Consider the following 19,614-nt stretch of genomic DNA (forward strand, 5'->3'; position numbering starts at 1 on the left):
GCGGGTCCCGAGGTGACAAGGGGGGAGGGGGGAGCCCAGGCGGGTCCCGAGGTGACAAGGGGGGAGGGGGGAGCCCAGGCGGGTGCCGAGGTGACAAGGGGGGAGCGGGGAGCCCAGGCGGGTCCCGAGGTGACAAGGGGGGAGGGGGGAGCCCAGGCGGGTCCCGAGGTGACAAGGGGGGAGGGGAGCCCAGGCGGGTCCCGAGGTGACAAGGGGGGAGGGGGGAGCCCAGGCGGGTGCCGAGGTGACGAGGGGGGAGGGGGGAGCCCAGGCGGGTGCCGAGGTGACAAGGGGGGAGCGGGGAGCCCAGGCGGGTGCCGAGGTGACATGGGGGGAGGGGGGAGCCCAGGTGGGTCCCGAGGTGACAAGGGGGGGAGGGGGGAGCCCAGGCGGGTCCCGAGGTGACAAGGGGGGGAGGGGGGAGCCCAGGCGGGTGCCGAGGTGACATGGGGGGAGGGGGGAGCCCAGGCGGGTCCCGAGGTGACAAGGGGGGAGGGGGGAGCCCAGGCGGGTCCCGAGGTGACAAGGGGGGGAGGGGGGAGCCCAGGCGGGTCCCGAGGTGACAAGGGGGGAGGGGGAACCCAGGCGGGTCCCGAGGTGACAAGGGGGGGAGGGGGAACCCAGGCGGGTCCCGAGGTGACAAGGGGGGAGGGGGGAGCCCAGGCGGGTCCCGAGGTGACAAGGGGGGAGGGGGGAGCCCAGGCGGGTCCCGAGGTGACAAGGGGGGAGGGGGGAGCCCAGGCGGGTCCCGAGGTGACAAGGGGGGAGGGGGGAGCCCAGGCGGGTGCCGAGGTGACGAGGGGGGAGGGGGGAGCCCAGGCGGGTGCCGAGGTGACGAGGGGGGAGGGGGGAGCCCAGGCGGGTGCCGAGGTGACAAGGGGGGAGCGGGGAGCCCAGGCGGGTGCCGAGGTGACATGGGGGGAGGGGGGAGCCCAGGCGGGTCCCGAGGTGACAAGGGGGGGAGGGGGGAGCCCAGGCGGGTCCCGAGGTGACAAGGGGGGAGGGGGAACCCAGGCGGGTCCCGAGGTGACAAGGGGGGGAGGGGGAACCCAGGCGGGTCCCGAGGTGACAAGGGGGGAGGGGGGAGCCCAGGCGGGTGCCGAGGTGACAAGGGGGGAGGGGGGAGCCCAGGCGGGTGCCGAGGTGACATGGGGGGAGGGGGGAGCCCAGGCGGGTCCCGAGGTGACAAGGGGGGGAGGGGGGAGCCCAGGCGGGTGCCGAGGTGACAAGGGGGGAGCGGGGAGCCCAGGCGGGTCCCGAGGTGACAAGGGGGGGAGGGGGGAGCCCAGGCGGGTCCCGAGGTGACAAGGGGGGAGGGGGGAGCCCAGGCGGGTCCCGAGGTGACAAGGGGGGAGGGGGGAGCCCAGGCGGGTCCCGAGGTGACAAGGGGGGGAGGGGGGAGCCCAGGCGGGTCCCGAGGTGACAAGGGGGGAGGGGGGAGCCCAGGCGGGTCCCGAGGTGACAAGGGGGGGAGGGGGGAACCCAGGGGGGTCCCGAGGTGACAAGGGGGGGAGGGGGGAACCCAGGGGGGTCCCGAGGTGACAAGGGGAGGAGGGGGGAGCCCAGGCGGGTCCCGAGGTGACAAGGGGGGAGGGGGGAGCCCAGGCGGGTCCCGAGGTGACAAGGGGGGGAGGGGGGAGCCCAGGCGGGTCCCGAGGTGACAAGGGTGGGAGGGGGGAGCCCAGGTGGGTCCCGAGGTGACAAGGGGGGGAGGGGGGAGCCCAGGTGGGTCCCGAGGTGACGAGGGGGGAGCCCAGGGGGGTCCCGAGGTGACAAGGGGGGAGGGGGGAGCCCAGGCGGGTCCCGAGGTGACGAGGGGGGAGCCCAGATGGGTCCCGAGGTAACGGGGGGGGAGCCCAGGTGGGTCCCAAGGTGACAAGGGGGGGGGAGGGGAGCCCAGGCGAGTCCCGAGGTGACAAGGGGGGGAGGAGCCCAGGTGGGTCCTGAGGTGACAAGGGGGGGAGCCCAGGTGGGTCCCGAGGTAACGGGGGGGGGGGGAAGCCCAGGTCGGTTTTGAGGTAACAAGGGGTCGTGGCTCAGTGGGTCTAAGGATCCCCCTCCCACCTCCCCAGCCTGTGACCCTCACAGGTAGGGTGGCCCGGTGTCTAGTTTTGAGCCGGACAGTCCGATATTTGTGGGTTCTGTCCAGGACACAAATTGAGAAACTACCGGAGGCATCCAGAGTCGGGTATGGTCTAGTGAGGGGAGTTTTAGTGTTAGGAGTATCAGTACCTCATTGCGCACTGCCTGGCTGGTAGACACGCTCACGGCGCAACTACCCCGGGGAGGGGTCCCCGGGGCTGGACTCGCTTGTTCTTCGCTGGGACCGTGCGTGCGTGGGATGGGCAGCGTGCGCCTGGGTCAGTCCCCACTGGCTGGTTCTCTGCCCCTGCCCCCCCCCCCAACCTCTTCCCGGCCAGCCCTCCTTCCCATCAGTCAGCTCTGCTTCCCACCAGCCGGTTTCCCCTCCATGTCCTCCCAGCTAGTCCTGCTTCCCCCCTCTCCCATCTGAGATCAAATGTGTCTGGTAATTCTTTTTTAAGCCACCTGGTAACCTTACCTACAGTCCCCTCCTGCACTCAATTTTAAACTCCTCCCTGGCACTTTGGCCTCCACACTGGCACTCTTCAGTACAGGAGCCTCAACATAGACACCTGGGCTGTGTCTAGCCTGCATCCCTTTTCTGTAAAAGGGATGCAAATTAGACACATCGCAATTGGAAATGAAGCAGGGATTTAAATCCCCTCCCCCCCCGCTTCATTTGCATAAACATAACTGCCGCTTTTTTCCGGCTCAGAGCTTTGCCGGAATAAAGCGCCAGTCTAGACGTGGATCTTTCGGAAAATAAACCCTTTTCCAAAAGATCCCTTATTCCTCTTAAATCCCCGCTTCATTTGCAATTGCGATGTGTCTAATTTGCATCCCTTTTATGGAAAAGGGATGCAGTCTAGACACAGCCCTACATCCATCTTCAGGCAGAGGAACATGCGACTTCTGTGTCAGAACCACTGGGCGCTCAGAACCGAATCCCATCCTGGCCTATGCAGTGAGGCTGAACTTGGGCCAGGTGTTGAGAGAGACAACTATGGACTTTGGATCTAACAGTTGGTTGCTGTCTGTGGGATATCTCAACCGAAGCGGCCGAGTCTGGAAAACGCCACAAATCTCTTTATTGCTCGTTAGTCAGACGTAATTGAGAACTGAGGCCAGTGGAGGCTGGGGCCTGTTGTGGATGAGGAGTAGTGCATGGAGCCACTGCTATACATACTGGGTGCTTTTGGAGGTTGTGGGGACAGCGTCTGAGGAGAACGGGGGCGTGGGAAGGATTAAATCCCCTTCTGAAATGTCTCCAATGGCCCTTCTCCCCCGACAGGCTGTAGAACACCCATGTCTGTCTCCAGCTCATCCCATGGCCTGCAGAGCCAGGGACAGGAAATGGCCGTGGCGGGGCCGGTGACCTTCGAGGAGGTGGCTGTGTATTTCTCTGAGGAGGAATGGGCTCTGCTGGACCCGGGCCAAAGGGCCCTCTTCTGGGACGTGATGCAGGAGAATTACGAGGCTGTGAGCTGGCTGGGTAAGGATTCCTGTCCTCTCGGGTATCAGAAGCTGGGAGGGCTCTGGAGCACCTAGGTTGGGTTTGGATCAAGGTCCCTCATTGCTCCCTGCTCCCCAATATCGGGAGTATCAGCCCCAGTAATCCTGGCTCCTGTGTGAGAGACTGTCCCCTCTCCACACTCCCTCGTATGCGAAGCAGGTTCAGGGACATACCAATGGTGCTGCTCTTCCCACAGCCAAGGTCTCAGTGCACTTCCGCACCCTCTTACCCATGTTGTGCCTTGGCCGGAGGTGTCAGTGGAAGGTCTGAGAAGGGCTCTGGCCGAATGGGGTGAGAGTGTGCTCATGAGATGCAAACTTGTGAATGGCAGATTCTATGCAGCCGAGGGTGGGGAAACCGCACAGGGAGGCTGCTGCTGGCGGAGTAGAACTGAGGCTGCAGAGCGGAAGCTCAGCGGCAGCAACAGCCACACGCAATGGAGAAGCAGCCCAGCCCGACGCACCCTGGCCAGCCACGGGAGCGGCAGCTGTTGTGGGCAGCCGGCAGGGCCTGCACAGGGAGTCCGGGCCAGTGCCTGCATCGTAGGCATGGCCTGCAGCAGCCAGCCAAGGATACATTTCGCTGCTCAGACAACTTCCTCTGCTGCCTCCTGGCTCTAGTAGAGCCCCAGACCCCCAGAACAGGGCGAGCCGAGCCCCCCAGTCAGGAGCGGTGTGGGCAGAGCCCTTGGGGAGCCAGAGCACTACTGGGGCTTTTCTCTCCACGTCCTAGTGACCTGCCATGTGGCAGCTGCAGTCTTAGCCCGGTATATGGGCCTCAGTGTCAGACCTCTCCTCTGAGAAGTGTGGTCCTGTCCTGTCCTGGGATGGGGTGGGCCATGAGGGAGACTGAGTTGTAGCCTAGAGAGTGCAGCAGAGCACTCACTCAAGTCTCCAAAACTCACATGATCTCCTGGGTGGAGCGAGGGAGGATCACGGATCCCAGAGTGGATGATCCCGGATCTCCAGGGCTCTGAGGAAGGAGGCACCATCAGCAACACCCACACGGGTGAGCAAACAGCTAAACTGACTCAGAAACCAATTTCTGTGTCCTCATACCGGGTATCACTTCTGCATTTCCATCAAGTCTAACTGACCCATCAGCCTGTGATCCACTCCAGTCCAGAGGGTGTGGGGGGGAATGCTGGGCTCTGTCCTTTGGGAAAGGGTTGTGAGGAAGGAGGATGAACTCAGCTCATGATTATTCCTCCTTTCCAGCCATTCGTTGGGTGTGTTCCCCCTTTTCTGTTCCTTTCAGAGTTTTCCTTTCAGCTCAGCACAGAAAATGACTCCTGTCTGGATTCTCTCTCTATCCCAGCAGGTGATGGAATGCTGCATGAGAGCAATGAGGAAAATCTTCAGCAGGAAGGACTGGAGCACGTCGCTCCATGTGGGATGTTCCTGGGAAGATCTGAAGGGCATGTCTCCCGGAGTCCTGAGCAGGGAGAGACCTGTGAGAATCAGCGTAGCCTAGGACGGCAGCAGGGAAACCATGCAAGGGAGGGACAGGGTAAATCCAGTCACTGGAGCAAAGGGGAGAAAGGAAACACAGAAACCATTCAACCCAACGTTCCCCATCAATATGCACCCTGCGCCTGTAGCATCTGTACAACCCTTAGTGAACAGGAAATAACCCACCCAGGAGATAAGTCCTTCAAATGCTCTGACTGCGAGAAATGCTTCCGTCAGAGGTCAAACCTTGTTAGACACAGGAAGATCCACACAGGAGAGAAACCCTTCACCTGCTCTGACTGCGGGAAAAGCTTCCATCAGAGTTCAGAGCTTGTTAGACATCGAAGCATCCACACAGGAGAGAAACCTTTCAGCTGCTCTGACTGTGGGAAACATTTCAGTCGGAAGTCATACCTTATTACCCATCGTAGAACCCACACAGGAGAGAAGCCCTTCAGCTGTTCTGACTGTGGGAAAAGCTTCAGTGATAGTTCACGCCTTGTTCGACACAGGAGAACCCACACAGGAGAGAAACCTTTTGTGTGCTCTGTCTGCGGGAAACACTTCCATCAGAAGTCACACCTTGTTATCCACAGAAGAACCCACACAGGAGCGAGACCCTTCAGCTGTTTTGATTGTGGGAAAAGCTTCCGTCAGAGTTCATGCCTTGTTACCCACCAGAGAACCCACACAGGTGAGAAGCCCTTCAGCTGCTCTGACTGTGGGAAAAGCTTCAGTGTGAGTTCAAACCTTGTTGCTCACAGGAGAACCCACACAGGAGAGAGACCCTTCAGCTGCTCTGACTGCGGGGAAAGCTTCCGTCAGAGCTCAGAGTTTGTGAGACATCGGAGAATCCACACAGGAGAGCGACCCTTCAGCTGTCCAGACTGTGGGAAAAGCTTCAGTCGGAGGTCAAACCTTGTTACCCATAGGAGAACCCACAGAGGACAGAGCCTATAATAGTGGTGGACAATCATTTTTTATACGGTCTAATTAATTACATTTTCTATGTGGTCCCAGGCCAGCTGCATTCCCACCCAGAAAGGGTGGGGCTGGAGTTCAACCTGCCCCCAAAGTTGTGTGGGGCCAGACACTTGGATATAAACACACAGATAAGGGCTCAAATCCCCCTTCCCTCCTGCCCTGAAGCTTTTGTGTTGCCTGGCAGATGCCGGGTTTGCTGCAGCTTTTTAAAATTCTCGCGGCTCTGGTTTCTGCCACATTCACACAGCGACCGTGAACCATGAGCCATTTTGATAGGATCCTGCTCCTTAAGCCCCCACCTGGAAATTTGGTGGCAGTGGCAACAGGATATAAATAGAAAGTGGCCAGATGCTGTCCGTGGGCTAGATCGTTCCCTTTAATGTGTCCACGTTGTTGTGCTGCAGCCTATGAAATAGCACACAAGCACTTAGGGCTTTGGTGAGGAGAGGTGCCTCTGCCCACTGGTCTCAACTCCGGCCGTGACCATGGTCAGCAGGATGGCCTTGGCCCCAGAGCTGCAGTGGCAGGGAGAATGTCTTCCTACCCCCCTTCCTCGTAGCAGCGCCTTAGACTGGGGGAGAGATATGGTGGGAGTCTTCTCTCCCAGATGCAGCCTTTCAGTGGCTTACACCTCACACCCCTCCATCCTTGAGATCACCCCGAGGCTGGAGCCTTCACCCCTTCACACCTCAAACTGCTATCTCAGCTCCGACCCCACTGCAGGAGCTGGGGAAAGAAGATGAATGGAACAAGGCAGAAGTGCTGTGCCTGCAAAGAATGGATGGCATGGAAATGGGCTGGATCCTGAAGCTCAGGTACGTGAGTAGAGAGGTTATTTTTGTTGTTTAGCTAAACTTCTCTGTACTAAGTCCAATTGCCCCTCCCCCACCCCAGTCTCATCCGTACACTCATCTTGAATTGAATCCCAGAGATGAATCCCAGAGATGAGTTTCTTTGTGTTTTACTTTGTTCTTTTCTCAGTTACTTTGAAACACAGAGCAATCAAGTCTGCTTTATCAAGTATATTTTTGTTTTGTTTTTAATAAATCATCTTTTTTAAGGCGATGATTTGATTCTTGTGTCTTAGAAGGTAAGAGGAGGTAATAGGGTTGCAGTTTTTCTTTGTCTCCTCTCGAGCTCTCTTGTGTTAAGAGCTGGGGAACCCCTCTGGAAGACGTTCCAAGTGTTTCTTCCTGGGTTCAAGAAGAAAAGGGTTTTTCTCACTCAGGTGGTGGCAGCCTGTTTCCGAAGGCCTGGGAACCTGTCCCCCTGGGGAGGTTTGAAGCAGAAGCCGAGAGAGGCAAGGTATCTGTAAGGTCTCTGGCACTCCCCACTCTGGCAGTCTGAGTGCAGAAGGTGCGGAACAGTCTTGACATGGTAGCAAGGCTCGTCGGATCATTTTGAACCAGGGACACAGACTTCAGGATTTTACAAACAGGCAGGGCTGGATTAAGGGGCAGGGTAGCCGGGCAGCTTCCCGGGGTGCCAACCTATGGGGGGGCACCTGATTGTGCTGGTAAGGAGCGCCAATAGTTTAAATATGACCATTTCCAGTAATTTTCCAATAATTTAAGTTTCAAATGCCCCCTTAGGGGCTTTAACCCTTTCACCCACTCTTACTTGCTTATTTGTCTTCTTATTTGTCTGTGCCTAATTCTGCTTTCTCTGCTGAATGTCCCATTTCCATGGACACAAGTTTTGTCCCTCAGTAATTTAGCAAACTCAATTTTTGCACTAGGAACTGTAATCCTGGCACCAATTCTGCCACTTAAATTCTCAACTTCGTGTTCCCGTATCTCCTTCACTTCTCTCTCTTTCCTCAGTTTTCCGCTGACTTCTTCTAGTTGTCCTACAGCTACTCTTAAATGACCTTTTTCTATCTCAAGCTCTTGCTTATACGCTCCCAAATCAACCTGCAATTGTTTGGTTCACTCCTCTTCGCACTGCCAACACTCAAATCCTTCCTTTGCTGCAGCATATGAAAGCGACACAGCTGCTGCTAAACCATCCTTTTGTCCTGGTTTATACATCCATTCATACTTGTCAAAGGTATTCTCTGGATCTTCACATTTAGATATGCCTTTTATCAATTCGGGATGAGCGGCCCATGGTGACTGTCCATCCTTTGAGAGCCACTTTTCCCAACTTGATGGAGCTGACACCAATTTGGCCACTGCCACAAAATCCACCTCTTTTCTTTGATCCCCTTTCCTTTATTATGGAACATTATCCCCCTCTTATTCTCTTCCCCTCTCTACTTCTGCTTGACTCAGGGTATTTCAGCATACAGACAGCCCCATGTAGTCAAATATTTCTAACAACACACTCCTTTCTTATCACTTTATCAGCCAATTCCTTCCCTGATATACACCAGTGCTTTTACTGTGGATTCTTTTGTCTTTACCCGCATTCTCCACGAACTGTCACAAGAGGGCGCTGCTGCTGCTCGGATGATCAAGCCAAGCAAACAGAGATTCTGATCGTGTATTTAGAACCCGCTCAACAAGAGATCCACAGTAGACAGATTGTACCCTTGACAAGCTTATTGCAAGCAATTCAGGAGGAAATTTTAAAAGCACTATGGCTACGTCTACACTGGCATGATTTTCCGGAAATGCTTTTAATGGAAAAGTTTTCCGTTAAAAGCATTTTCGGAAAATCGCGTCTGGATTGGCAGGACGCTTTTGCGCAAAAGCACTTTGTGAGGAAAAGCATCCGTGGCCAATCTAGACGCGGTTTTGCGCAAAAAAGCCTCGATCGCCATTTTAGCCATCGGGGCTTTTTTGCGCAAAACAGTACTGTGCTGTTTACAATGATTTGCGCAAGAGGGCTTTTGCCCGAACAGGAGCAGCATAGTATTTCCGCAAGAACACTGATGATCTTACATGAGATCGTCAGTGTTCTTGTGGAAATTCAAGCGGCCAGTGTAGACAGCTGGCAAGTTTTTCCGCAAGATCATCTGATTTTGCGGAAAAAGTTGCCAGTCTAGACACAGCCTATATGTATATGTATATTTAGTACTTAAACAATTAAAACAAACAGTGAAAGACATTAAAAGGCATTGCAAGCATAAAAAGGCATTAAAAGCATTAATTAAATGGAATACTAAACAATTTAAATATAATATTTAACCCAATTTAGCAGCATAATTCTTAATCTGATTTAACACACTCACACTCTTACACACACTTACCCTCTGGGGCTGGCCAGACCCCAGGTAATGTCAGTTAATTTGGTTGTGTAAGTCCAACGTGCATGGTAACATGGATGAACTCCAACTCCTGGGGCAAAATGGTGTGGTATCTATCCCCTCGGCAGAGGCCAGTCGGGTGGGATGCCATCCACTGGTTGCACACAGTCCAAATGGGGTGATGTCCGTTAGTGACACCCCCTTCTTCTTACTCGCGTTCATGACCGATCCAGAAACAGCCGGTTTTTGCACCACCCAATTTTTCTTGTCTCACCAGGAGTAAGAAACTATGGTCTGTCCTTGGTTAGATTCTTCCATTGTTACTTTTTTTTCTTATCTGCAAATGCTGGAAACGCTGCCTCAGCCACATACACAGTTCTTTTATTTCACACAGTTCTTTTCTTAAAGTTGTAAACAAGTCCATAATCCTCCGGGGCTCTTGCCAGGACCTCTGCATGGCCTCTCTTCAGCTCGCTTACTGGTGATTCACTCCTGCTCACCATTCACACTACCCATGATTCGTGACAAGAGTAGGGAGGGAAAGCAGCCCCGTGCATGGATTTGCAGTCAGGTACAGCAGGCCGGGAGTAATCAACCTTCCCTAAGCGCCATTCTGGGGTGAAAACGGCCTCATACCAGGTTGAGATGTAAGCGTCCTGCAAGGAGGAGGGGATACAGGAGCTTGTCCCTCGGAGGCAAGGGGAGAGCAGCCTTGTGGTTGGGGGCAGGAGCAGAGGGCAGTGGACGTGCCCCTCCCATGCGACCGTCTCCTGGTGGGAGAGCATCCTTAAGGCGGGCAGACCTCTGACTAAGGGCCAGATGGAGTTCTTCCGATAGAGGAGTGGTTGGAAGTGGAGGAGGGGGAAAAGCAGAACGGCTACTAGAGGGCCTCCCCATCGAGCTCCAAGGATACAGCTGAGAGGGGAAACCCAAAACCATAAGAGAGGCAGGCGGGGAAGATTGGAGCCAGGTAGCTGGAGGAGACGGGAAGGAACAAAACTGACAGTCGTTCGAGGTGGTACCAGAAGGGGCGCCCAGGGACCACCGAGGACATTCCCAGGGCCTATCTTGCAGAGAGGAGCCCTCTCCACCCAGGGAAGTCACAGACACCCTCTGGTCCACAGCCCCTTTCTCTAGCAATGCACGTCACTGCCGTGATGATGCACCTGGGTGATGTACATGTAATGAGCTGGAGCCTGTGACAGCCAAGTGCCCCAGGAGCCCCACCGGAGCGCAGCGCATTGCTCGGGATCACACCGAGAGTCCTCAGGCCCAGCTGGCTCTCATACCCCCATCAGGAGGGGAACTGAGCGTGGGTGGGAAGAAGGCTATTGCATGGTGAGACAGCAGAGCACGGGTCTCCGCGTCGACCAGTCCCTGGTGGACCCCAGTCTCCTCCACCCAGAGGCCCAAGTAACCGAAAGGGGCCCCAGTGGAAATCCTGCCCCTGAACCATGGGGTGGAATGAGTAAGACAGTCTCATGCTCAGAAACATTTTATAAGCCTCCAGCTCCCTGTCGTGTTCTCTGCCCGTCCTGTTTCTCCCCTTTAATCCAGGGGCCCAGAGCACGTTCTCTAGCACTTGTGGGGAGTCTGTTTATGTCTTCGCATCTCCCTCCCTCTGCTCCAGGTCACGGATCACCCAACCCCAGGGCCCAGCCCTCTCTGTAGAATCGATGCCTCCCTCGGTAGGGCCCCAGAGCTTTTCCCTGCCGGGTTGTGTCGCTGCCCCACATCCTGTTTCCGCTCCCCCCAGAATCCCAGGCTTCTCGCGCGCGCTCTCCTTTTACTTTATTTTCACCCAGCCCCGTTTCACTTCTTTGGGTGCAACCTGCCCCCTGCCAGACTGTCCCTTCCTCCCCAGAGCCAGCGCCTCCCCCTGCCGCTCGCCTCTCTCCCTCCCAGCCCCACAACAGCGTTTCTCCCCTGGGGCCAGTCGTCACCCGGTCCTTGGGCTCCCCCCAGAGCCCGGTGAATGCGGGGCGAGGGAAACCCCACCTAGGGTGGGAGCAGTGGGAGGGGCAGGTCCAGGCTCCACGGGGGCCTTGTTTAGAAACAGCAACAGTGGGGCAAGAGCTGGGCACTGACGGGGGAGGCAGGGCGATGCTCCAGGGAAGCCGAGGCAGGGGGCGTGCAGACACCTCACTTATGGCTGAGTCCTGGGTTGGGTGAGGTGACCCCACCAGGGCCGGACAGGGCTCTCGGCGGGGGGGGGGGCTCTGGGGGTGCTGCTCAGGGTCTTGTGAGTTGCTGGGGGGCGTGTTCACCTGCTGTGGGGCGGGGACAACAGCCCTGGGGGATGGGGCCAAAGGAGGCTGCGCCGGGGGCCCCCCCACACTGCAGGGTCGCTGGGCGGATCCCTGCTCTGTCCCCCCCCCCCTTCTGGGGCCCCTCTTAAGATTTTCCGTCCACGCGTGGAATAAGTTTTGTTGCGTGCACCGCGGCCGGCGCGGCTGTGCACCACCCAACGTGCGCGCACGCGCGGTAGCGGCTGGGCGAACCCGCTGGGCTGGTTCCGAGCCGGGTGGGCTAGTGCGCATGCGCGGAGCCCGGAACAGCGCCAAGCCCCCGCGTCAGGGCAGAGGCCGGGCAGCGGCAGCCCCCCCCCAGGGTACGGCCACTGCGCATGCGCCGCGCGCGGGGCGCCTGAGGCTGAGTCCGGGAAGCAGCGGCCTCTCCTGAGGGGGCGCGCATGCGCGGCGCGAGCCCTCGGGCGGCGGTTGGGAGGGAGCCGTTGGCGTCGTTGCCGCCCAACCGCTCCCCCGTCCAGCGAGCCCGGCTCCCAGCGCGCCGGTCAGAGACACGGGGGGGGGGGCGGATAGGGGAGAAATGGGTCTGGGGGGGGTTCAGGCGGGTGCCGAGGTGACAGGGGGGGGAGCCCAGGAGGGTCCTGAGGTAACAAGGGGGGGAGCCCAGGAGGGTCCTGAGGTAACAAGGGGAGGGGGGGAGCCCAGGTGGGTCCTGAGGTGACAAGGGGAGGGGGGGAGCCCAGGTGGGTCCTGAGGTAACAAGGGGGGGAGCCCAGGTGGGTCCTGAGGTGACAAGGGGAGGGGAGCCCAGGTGGGTCCTGAGGTAACAAGGGGGGGAGCCCAGGTGGGTCCTGAGGTGACAAGGGGGGGAGCCCAGGTGGGTCCTGAGGTAACAAGGGGGGGGAGCCCAGGTGGGTCCTGAGGTAACAAGGGGGGGAGCCCAGGTGGGTCCTGAGGTGACAAGGGGAGGGGAGAGCCCAGGTGGGTCCTGAGGTGACAAGGGGGGGGGGAGCCCAGGTGGGTCCTGAGGTGACAAGGGGGGGAGCCCAGGTGGGTCCTGAGGTAACAAGGGGGGGGAGCCCAGGTGGGTCCTGAGGTAACAAGGGGAGGGGGGGAGCCCAGGTGGGTCCTGAGGTAACAAGGGGGGGGAGCCCAGGTGGGTCCTGAGGTAACAAGGGGAGGGGGGGAGCCCAGGTGGGTCCTGAGGTAACAAGGGGAGGGGGGGAGCCCAGGTGGGTCCTGAGGTGACAAGGGGGGGAGCCCAGGTGGGTCCTGAGGTAACAAGGGGGGGGGGAGCCCAGGTGGGTCCTGAGGTGACAAGGGAGGGGAGCCCAGGTGGGTCCTGAGGTGACAAGGGGGGGGGAGAGCCCAGGTGGGTCCTGAGGTAACAAGGGGGGGAGCCCAGGTGGGTCCTGAGGTAACAAGGGGAGGGGGGGAGCCCAGGTGGGTCCTGAGGTGACAAGGGGGGGGAGCCCAGGTGGGTCCTGAGGTGACAAGGGGAGGGGAGAGCCCAGGTGGGTCCTGAGGTGACAAGGGGGGGAGCCCAGGTGGGTCCTGAGGTGACAAGGGGGGGGAGCCCAGGTGGGTCCCGAGGTGACAAGGGGGGGGAGCCCAGGTGGGTCCCGAGGTGACAAGGGGAGGGGAGAGCCCAGGTGGGTCCCGAGGTGACAAGGGGAGGGGAGAGCCCAGGTGGGTCCCGAGGTGACAAGGGGGGGGAGCCCAGGTGGGTCCCGAGGTGACAAGGGGAGGGGAGAGCCCAGGTGGGTCCCGAGGTGACAAGGGGAGGGGAGAGCCCAGGTGGGTCCCGAGGTAACAAGGGGGGGGGAGCCCAGGTGGGTCCCGAGGTAACAAGGGGGGGGGAGCCCAGGTGGGTCCTGAGGTGACAAGGGGGGGGGAGCCCAGGTGGGTCCTGAGGTGACAAGGGGGGGGGGAGCCCAGGTGGGTCCTGAGGTGACAAGGGGAGGGGAGAGCCCAGGTGGGTCCTGAGGTGACAAGGGGAGGGGAGAGCCCAGGTGGGTCCTGAGGTGACAAGGGGAGGGGAGAGCCCAGGTGGGTCCTGAGGTGACAAGGGGGGAGGGGGGAGCCCAGGTGGGTCCTGAGGTGACAAGGGGGGGGGGGGAGCCCAGGTGGGTCCTGAGGTGACAAGGGGGGGGGGAGCCCAGGTGGGTCCTGAGGTGACAAGGGGAGGGGAGAGCCCAGGTGGGTCCTGAGGTGACAAGGGGGGAGAGCCCAGGTGGGTCCTGAGGTGACAAGGGGGGGGAGCCCAGGTGGGTCCTGAGGTAACAAGGGGAGGGGAGAGCCCAGGTCTGACCTGAGGTAACAAGGGGGGGGGAGCCCAGGTGGGTCCTGAGGTAACAAGGGTTCGTGGTTCAGTGGGTCTAAGGATTCCTGCCCCCTCCCGCCCCCCCGCTCTTGCCTGTGACTGTCACAGGTAGGGTGGCCAGGTGGCCAGTTTTGAAGCAGACAGTCCAGTATTTGAGGATTCTGTCCGGGACACAAATTGAGAAGATACTGGACATAGAAACTGTCCGGTATGTTCTGCTTAGGTGAGTTTTATTGTTGGTAGGAGCATCAGCACAGCCGGTCCCCGAGTTACGAACGCATCGACTTATGACTGTTCGTACTTACGACCAACCTCCCAATAAGCCGGACCAACTTATGATCGAAGATCCACACTTATGAATAGCGCGGCTGCATGTAAGTGAATGTAATCCGACTTACGAACAGATTGCGTTACCACCTAACGTTCGGTACGTAACTCATTCGTAAGTCGGGGACCAGCTGTACCCTGTTGCGAACTGCCTGGCTGGTAGACGTGCTCACGGTGCAACTACATGAGGGGGCAGGGCCGGGGCGGGAGGGAATTGCTCATGCTGCGCCGGGGTGGGCAGCGTGCGCCCGGGTCAGTCCTGCTCCCCACCGGCTGGTTCTCTCCCCCCACTTCCTCCAGCCCCCTCCCGGCCAGCCCTGCTTCTCATTGGCTGGTTCTTCCCACCCCTCCCCCAACCCATTCCCGGCCAGCTCCACTCCACACCCCCTGACCCTCTCCCAGCCAGTCCCACTTCCCGCCGCCTGGTTCCCTCCTCCGCCCCTCCCCCCCCCGCTCTCCTCCTGCTCCCTCCGACCAGTCCTGCTCCCCCCAGCCCCTCCCGGCCAGCCCTGCTTCCCGCCAGCTGGTTCTCTTCACTCCCTCCTCCTCCTGCTCCCCCCGCCCCGTTCAGTCCTGCATTCCCTGACCCCCTCCTGGCCAGCCCTGCTTCCCACCAGCCGGTTTGCCCCCCACATCCTGCCGGCCAGCCCTGCTCCCCTCCTGGCTGGTGTCCCCCACTCCTATCTGAGATCAAGTGTGTCTGGTATTTTTTAAGCCATCTGGTAACCCTATTTACAGTCCCCTCCTGTGCTCAATTTTAAACACCCCCCTGGCACCCTCTCTGTAGAGGGGTTTTGTGAAGTCGGGGTCAGTTGAGACCTGAGGCGAGGGCCTAGGTCTGTGCTACAGTGAAATGGAGGGAGACTAGAGGCCTTAAATACAGGAGCCTGAACATAGACACCTACATCCATAGTCAGGCAGGGGACCATGCGGCTTGTGGGTCAGAACCGCTGGGCACTCAGGACCGAATCCCATTGTGGCCCCAGTGAGGTTGCAACTTGACTCAGGTGTTGAGAGAGATGAATATGGATTTGGGGTCTAACCAGTGGGTGCTCTTTGTGGGATATCTCAACTTGAGCATTTCCCCAAGGCGGCCGAATCTGGAGAAGGCCACAAATCTATTGCTCTTTCATCAGACATAATGGAGAACCGACGCCAGTGGAGGCTGTGGGGTCGGGGCCTGTTGTGGATGAGGGGTAGCGCATGCTATACATGCTGGGTGCTTTTGGGAGTGGTGAGGGACAGAGTCTGGGCAGAACGGGGGCGTGGGAAGGATTAAAGCCCCTTCTGACGTGTCTCCAATTGCCCTTCTCCCCCGACAGGCTGCAGGACACCCATGTCTGTCTCCAGCTCAGCCCCGGGCCTGCAGAGCCAGGGACAGGAAATGGCCGTGGCGGGGCCGGTGACCTTCGAGGAGGTGGCTGTGTATTTCTCTGAGGAGGAATGGGATCTGCTGGACCCGGGCCAGAGAGCCCTCTACTGGGACGTGATGCAGGAGAATTATGAGGCTGTGAGCTGGCTGGGTAAGGATTCCTGTCCTCTCGGGTATCAGAAGCTGGGAGGGCTCTGGAGCACCTGGGTTGGGTTTGGTTCAGGGTCCCTCATTGCTCCCTGCTCCCCAATATCAGGAGTATCAGCCCCAATAATCTTGGCTCCCATGTGAGAGACTGTCCCCTCCCCGTGCTCTCTCTCATGCGAAGCAGGTTCAGGGACATACCAATGGTTCTGCTCTTCCCACAGCCAAGGTCTCAATGTGCTTCCCCACCATCTTGCCCATGTTGTGCCTTGGCCGGAGATGTCGGTGGCAGGGCCTGGGCAGGAACGGCAGGTACCAGGGTTCTGGGGTGGGTCCAGCTGCTGTTAGTGCCTGCAGGGTCCCCTTGTGCCAGTGGCTGAGCCCCTGAAAGGAGGACATGGTTCCCAGAGTCCTTCCCTACCTGTGGCTGATCTCTCTGACATGCTGGTTCCTGCTGGTGAGAGGGGCTAGCACCTGGGGGCAGTAGATGTGGCCATTCACACTGTGTGGGAGTCGATCTGTAGCAGATGAACATGAGCAGAGCTCTTCCTGTGAAATATCTTGCAGTAGGGACTTTTTTTTTCCTTGATGAATATCTGGCTTCACGCTGCGTCCAATTGCGTGTCCTGCTACAGACATCCTGTGTGACCTTGGTCAACTCACTTAGACTGTCTATGTCTGGTCCCTTCTTGGCAATAGCTATTATAGTGTGTCCCTACATCACAGGGCTGGGGAAGGATACATACAATAACTAGGGGTGACGCTACACTCATATAAGCACCCCGATAGCACAGTGGGGTGCTGATTGACATCAGACTGAGCCTTCTGCCTGCTTGTTTTATGCATAAGTGTCAGTGTGCTCCTCTGCCATGTCTTAGGAGTGCGTGTTGGCAGGTACTGCATGGATGGGGTGTTTTACTGCCCTCCTCCACACTCGGGAATGGGCTTGCCTGCTTAGCTGGGACCCTCCCATTCGACCAGGATCACGCCTCTTCTGGTTCAACAATGATGTACACGCACAAACAGGATAATCCCAGTGTGGCGTAGTGGGGGGCTGTCTGCTCTGTGACCCGGTGTTCCCCTGCGCTGGGATGTGAGATTCCCACTGACTCACCCGCATGTGTATTAACCCAGACACCCAGGCCCAGCCTGACGAAATAACAAGGCGTTTCCGAGAGGGAGATGGAGACAAACACCTGGGTTGGGAGCAGGTTCTGTGAGGGGGGTTTGTTGGTGGCTGGGAAACATGAAGGAAACAGCTTAAAAACTGAGAGCTGGAGGATCTAGGGGGATGATGGACCCCCCTAACCCAAGGGGTCTGAGGCATCCTAGCCCTACCCCTGTAGCACATCACGTCTATGCTGTGCTGTGTACTGGAGGAGCAATAAACCCTATCTGTTCTACTGGCTGTCAGAGACTGCTCTTGCTGCTACGGGGCTGCAGGATTTGGGGGAACCCTGACTCGCCGTCACACACAGTCACCACATCACAGTGTTCCCATTGGCACTGCACACGACATATTTTGCAGTTGTGTACCAGTGGTAGCACAATGGCCGACGTGGTCGTGTTTCAATCCTTAAGGTCACGGCAGGCAGGGGATCTTCACAGCGTTAAGTGATGGTCCGAGAAGGGCTCTGGCAGAAGGGGTGAGAACGTGCTCATGAGATGCAAACATATGAATGGCAGATTCCATGCAGCCGAAGGGGGGGGGGGGGAAGCACCACATGGGCACCACAAGAGGAAACCGCACAGAGTAGAACCGAGGCTGCAGAGGGGAGCTCAGCTGCAGCAACAGCCACACGCACCGAAGAAGTGGTTCAGCCCGACGCACCCTGGCCAGCCGCTGGAGCGGCAGCTGTTGTGGGCAGCCAGCAGGGCCCACCCAGGCACAGGCAGTGGGGCAGGCGCCTGCAGCATAGGCAGAGCCTGGAGCATCCAGCCAAGGATTCACTTTGCAGCTCAGGGAACTTCCTCTGCCGCCTCCTGGATCTAGTAGAGCCCCCGAGCCACAGAGCAGGGTGAGCCGAGCCCCACAGCCAGGAGCGGTGTGGGCAGAGCCCTTGGGGACCCAGAGCACTGCTGGGGCCTGGCTCTCCAGGTGCAACTTCGGCATTTTCATCAAGTCTCACTGACCCGTCAGCCTGTGATCCACTCCAGTCCAGAGGGTGGGGGGGAGGCTGGGCTCTCCCTTTTGGGAAAGGGTTGTGAGGAAGGAGGATGAACTCAGGTCATGATTATTCCTCCTTTCCAGCCATTCTTTGGTTGTGTTCCCCCTTTTATGTTCCTTTCAGAGCTTTCCTTTCAGCTCAGCACAGAGAATGACTCCTGTCTGGATTCTCTCTCTATCCCAGCAGGTGATGGGACGCTGCGTGAGAAGAATGAGGAAAGTCTTCAGCAGGAAGGACCAGAGCAGGTGGCTCCACGTAGGATGTTACAGGGAAGATCTGAAGGGCATGTTTTCCAGACCCATGAGCAGGCAAAGACCTGGGAGCAACAGCGTAACCCAGAACGGCAGCAGGGAAACCATGCAAGGGAGGGACAGGGTAAATCCAATCACAGGAGCAGAGGAGAGAAAAGAAACACAGAAACCATTCAACCGAAAATCCCCCATCAGCATGCACTCTGCGCCTGTAGCATCTGTACAACCCTTAGTGAACAGGAAAGTTCCCACCCAGGAGAGAAGTCCTTCAAATGCTCTGACTGCGGGAAATGTTTCAGTCAGAGGTCAAACCTTGTTAAACACAGGAAAATCCACACAGGAGAGAAACCCTTCACCTGCTCTGACTGCGGGAAAAGTTTCCATCAGAGTTCAGAGCTTGTTAGACATCGAAGCATCCACACAGGAGAGAAACCCTTCAGCTGCTCTGACTGTGGGAAACGTTTCCGTCGGAAGTCATACCTTGTTGCCCATAAGAGAACCCACACAGGAGAGAAGCCCTTCAGCTGTTCTGACTGTGGGAAAAGCTTCAGTGATAGTTCACGCCTTGTTCGACACAGGAGAACCCACACAGGAGAGAAACCTTTTGTGTGCTCTGTCTGCGGGAAACACTTCCATCAGAAGTCACACCTTGTTATCCACAGAAGAACCCACACAGGAGCGAGACCCTTCAGCTGTTCTGACTGTGGGAAAAGCTTCCGTCAGAGTTCATCCCTTGTTACCCACCAGAGAACCCACACAGGTGAGAAGCCCTTCTGCTGCTCTGACTGTGGGAAAAGCTTCAGTGTGAGTTCAAACCTGGTTGCCCACAGGAGCACCCACACAGGTGAGAGACCCTTCAGCTGCTCTGACTGTGGGGAAAGCTTCCGTCAGAACTCAGAGTTTGTGAGACATCGGAGAATCCACACGGGGGAGAAACCGTTCAGCTGCTCTGACTGCGGGAAATGCTTCCGTCATAGGTCAGCCCTTGTTAGACACAGGAGAACCCACACGGGGGAGAAACCCTTCAATTGCTCTGACTGTGGGAAAAGCTTTAGTGCGAGTTCAAACCTTGTTACTCATCAGAGAACCCACACAAGAAAGAAGCTCTTCAGCTGCTCTGACTGTGGGAAAAGCTTCACTCAGAGCTCAGAGTTTCTTAGACATCAGAAAATCCACACTGGAGAGCAACCCTTCAGCTGTCCAGACTGTGGGAAAAGCTTCAGTCGGAGGTCAAACCTTGTTACCCACAGGAGAACCCACAGAGGACAGAGCCTATAATAAGGGTGGGCAATAATTTTTGCTAGGATCTAATTAATGAATTTTCCTATTTGGTCCCAGGTCAGCTGCATTCCCCCCCCAAAAAAAATGGGCAGGGCTGAAGTTTAATTGCCCCTCTCCCCCCATCTCATCCATACACTCATCTTGAACTGAATTGCAGGGATGAGTTTCTCTGTGTTTTACTTTGTTCTTTTCTTGGTTACTTTGAAACACCGAGCAACCAAGTCTGCTTTATCAAGTGTATATTTTTGTTTTGTTTTAATAAATCATTTTTTAAGGCGA

The 19,614-nt window shown here is 57.8% G+C and overlaps 1 protein-coding gene across 1 annotated transcript; it reads left to right on the forward strand.

Moving 5' to 3' along the window:
* The first annotated feature begins 1,951 nt into the window (after positions 1–1,951).
* LOC149523132 (uncharacterized) lies at positions 1,952–19,614 on the forward strand. The gene is made up of 4 exons (XM_089771434.1): positions 1,952–2,360; positions 3,374–3,574; positions 4,913–5,989; positions 18,308–19,614. Exons 1-4 carry the CDS (start codon positions 2,342–2,344, stop codon positions 19,330–19,332), a joined length of 2,322 nt encoding a protein of 773 aa, XP_089627560.1. The 5' UTR covers positions 1,952–2,341; the 3' UTR covers positions 19,333–19,614.

This window comes from Pelodiscus sinensis, chromosome 19 (assembly GCF_052426305.1).
Source record: "Pelodiscus sinensis isolate ZL-2025 chromosome 19, ASM5242630v1, whole genome shotgun sequence".
Lineage (NCBI taxonomy): Eukaryota > Metazoa > Chordata > Testudines > Trionychidae > Pelodiscus > Pelodiscus sinensis.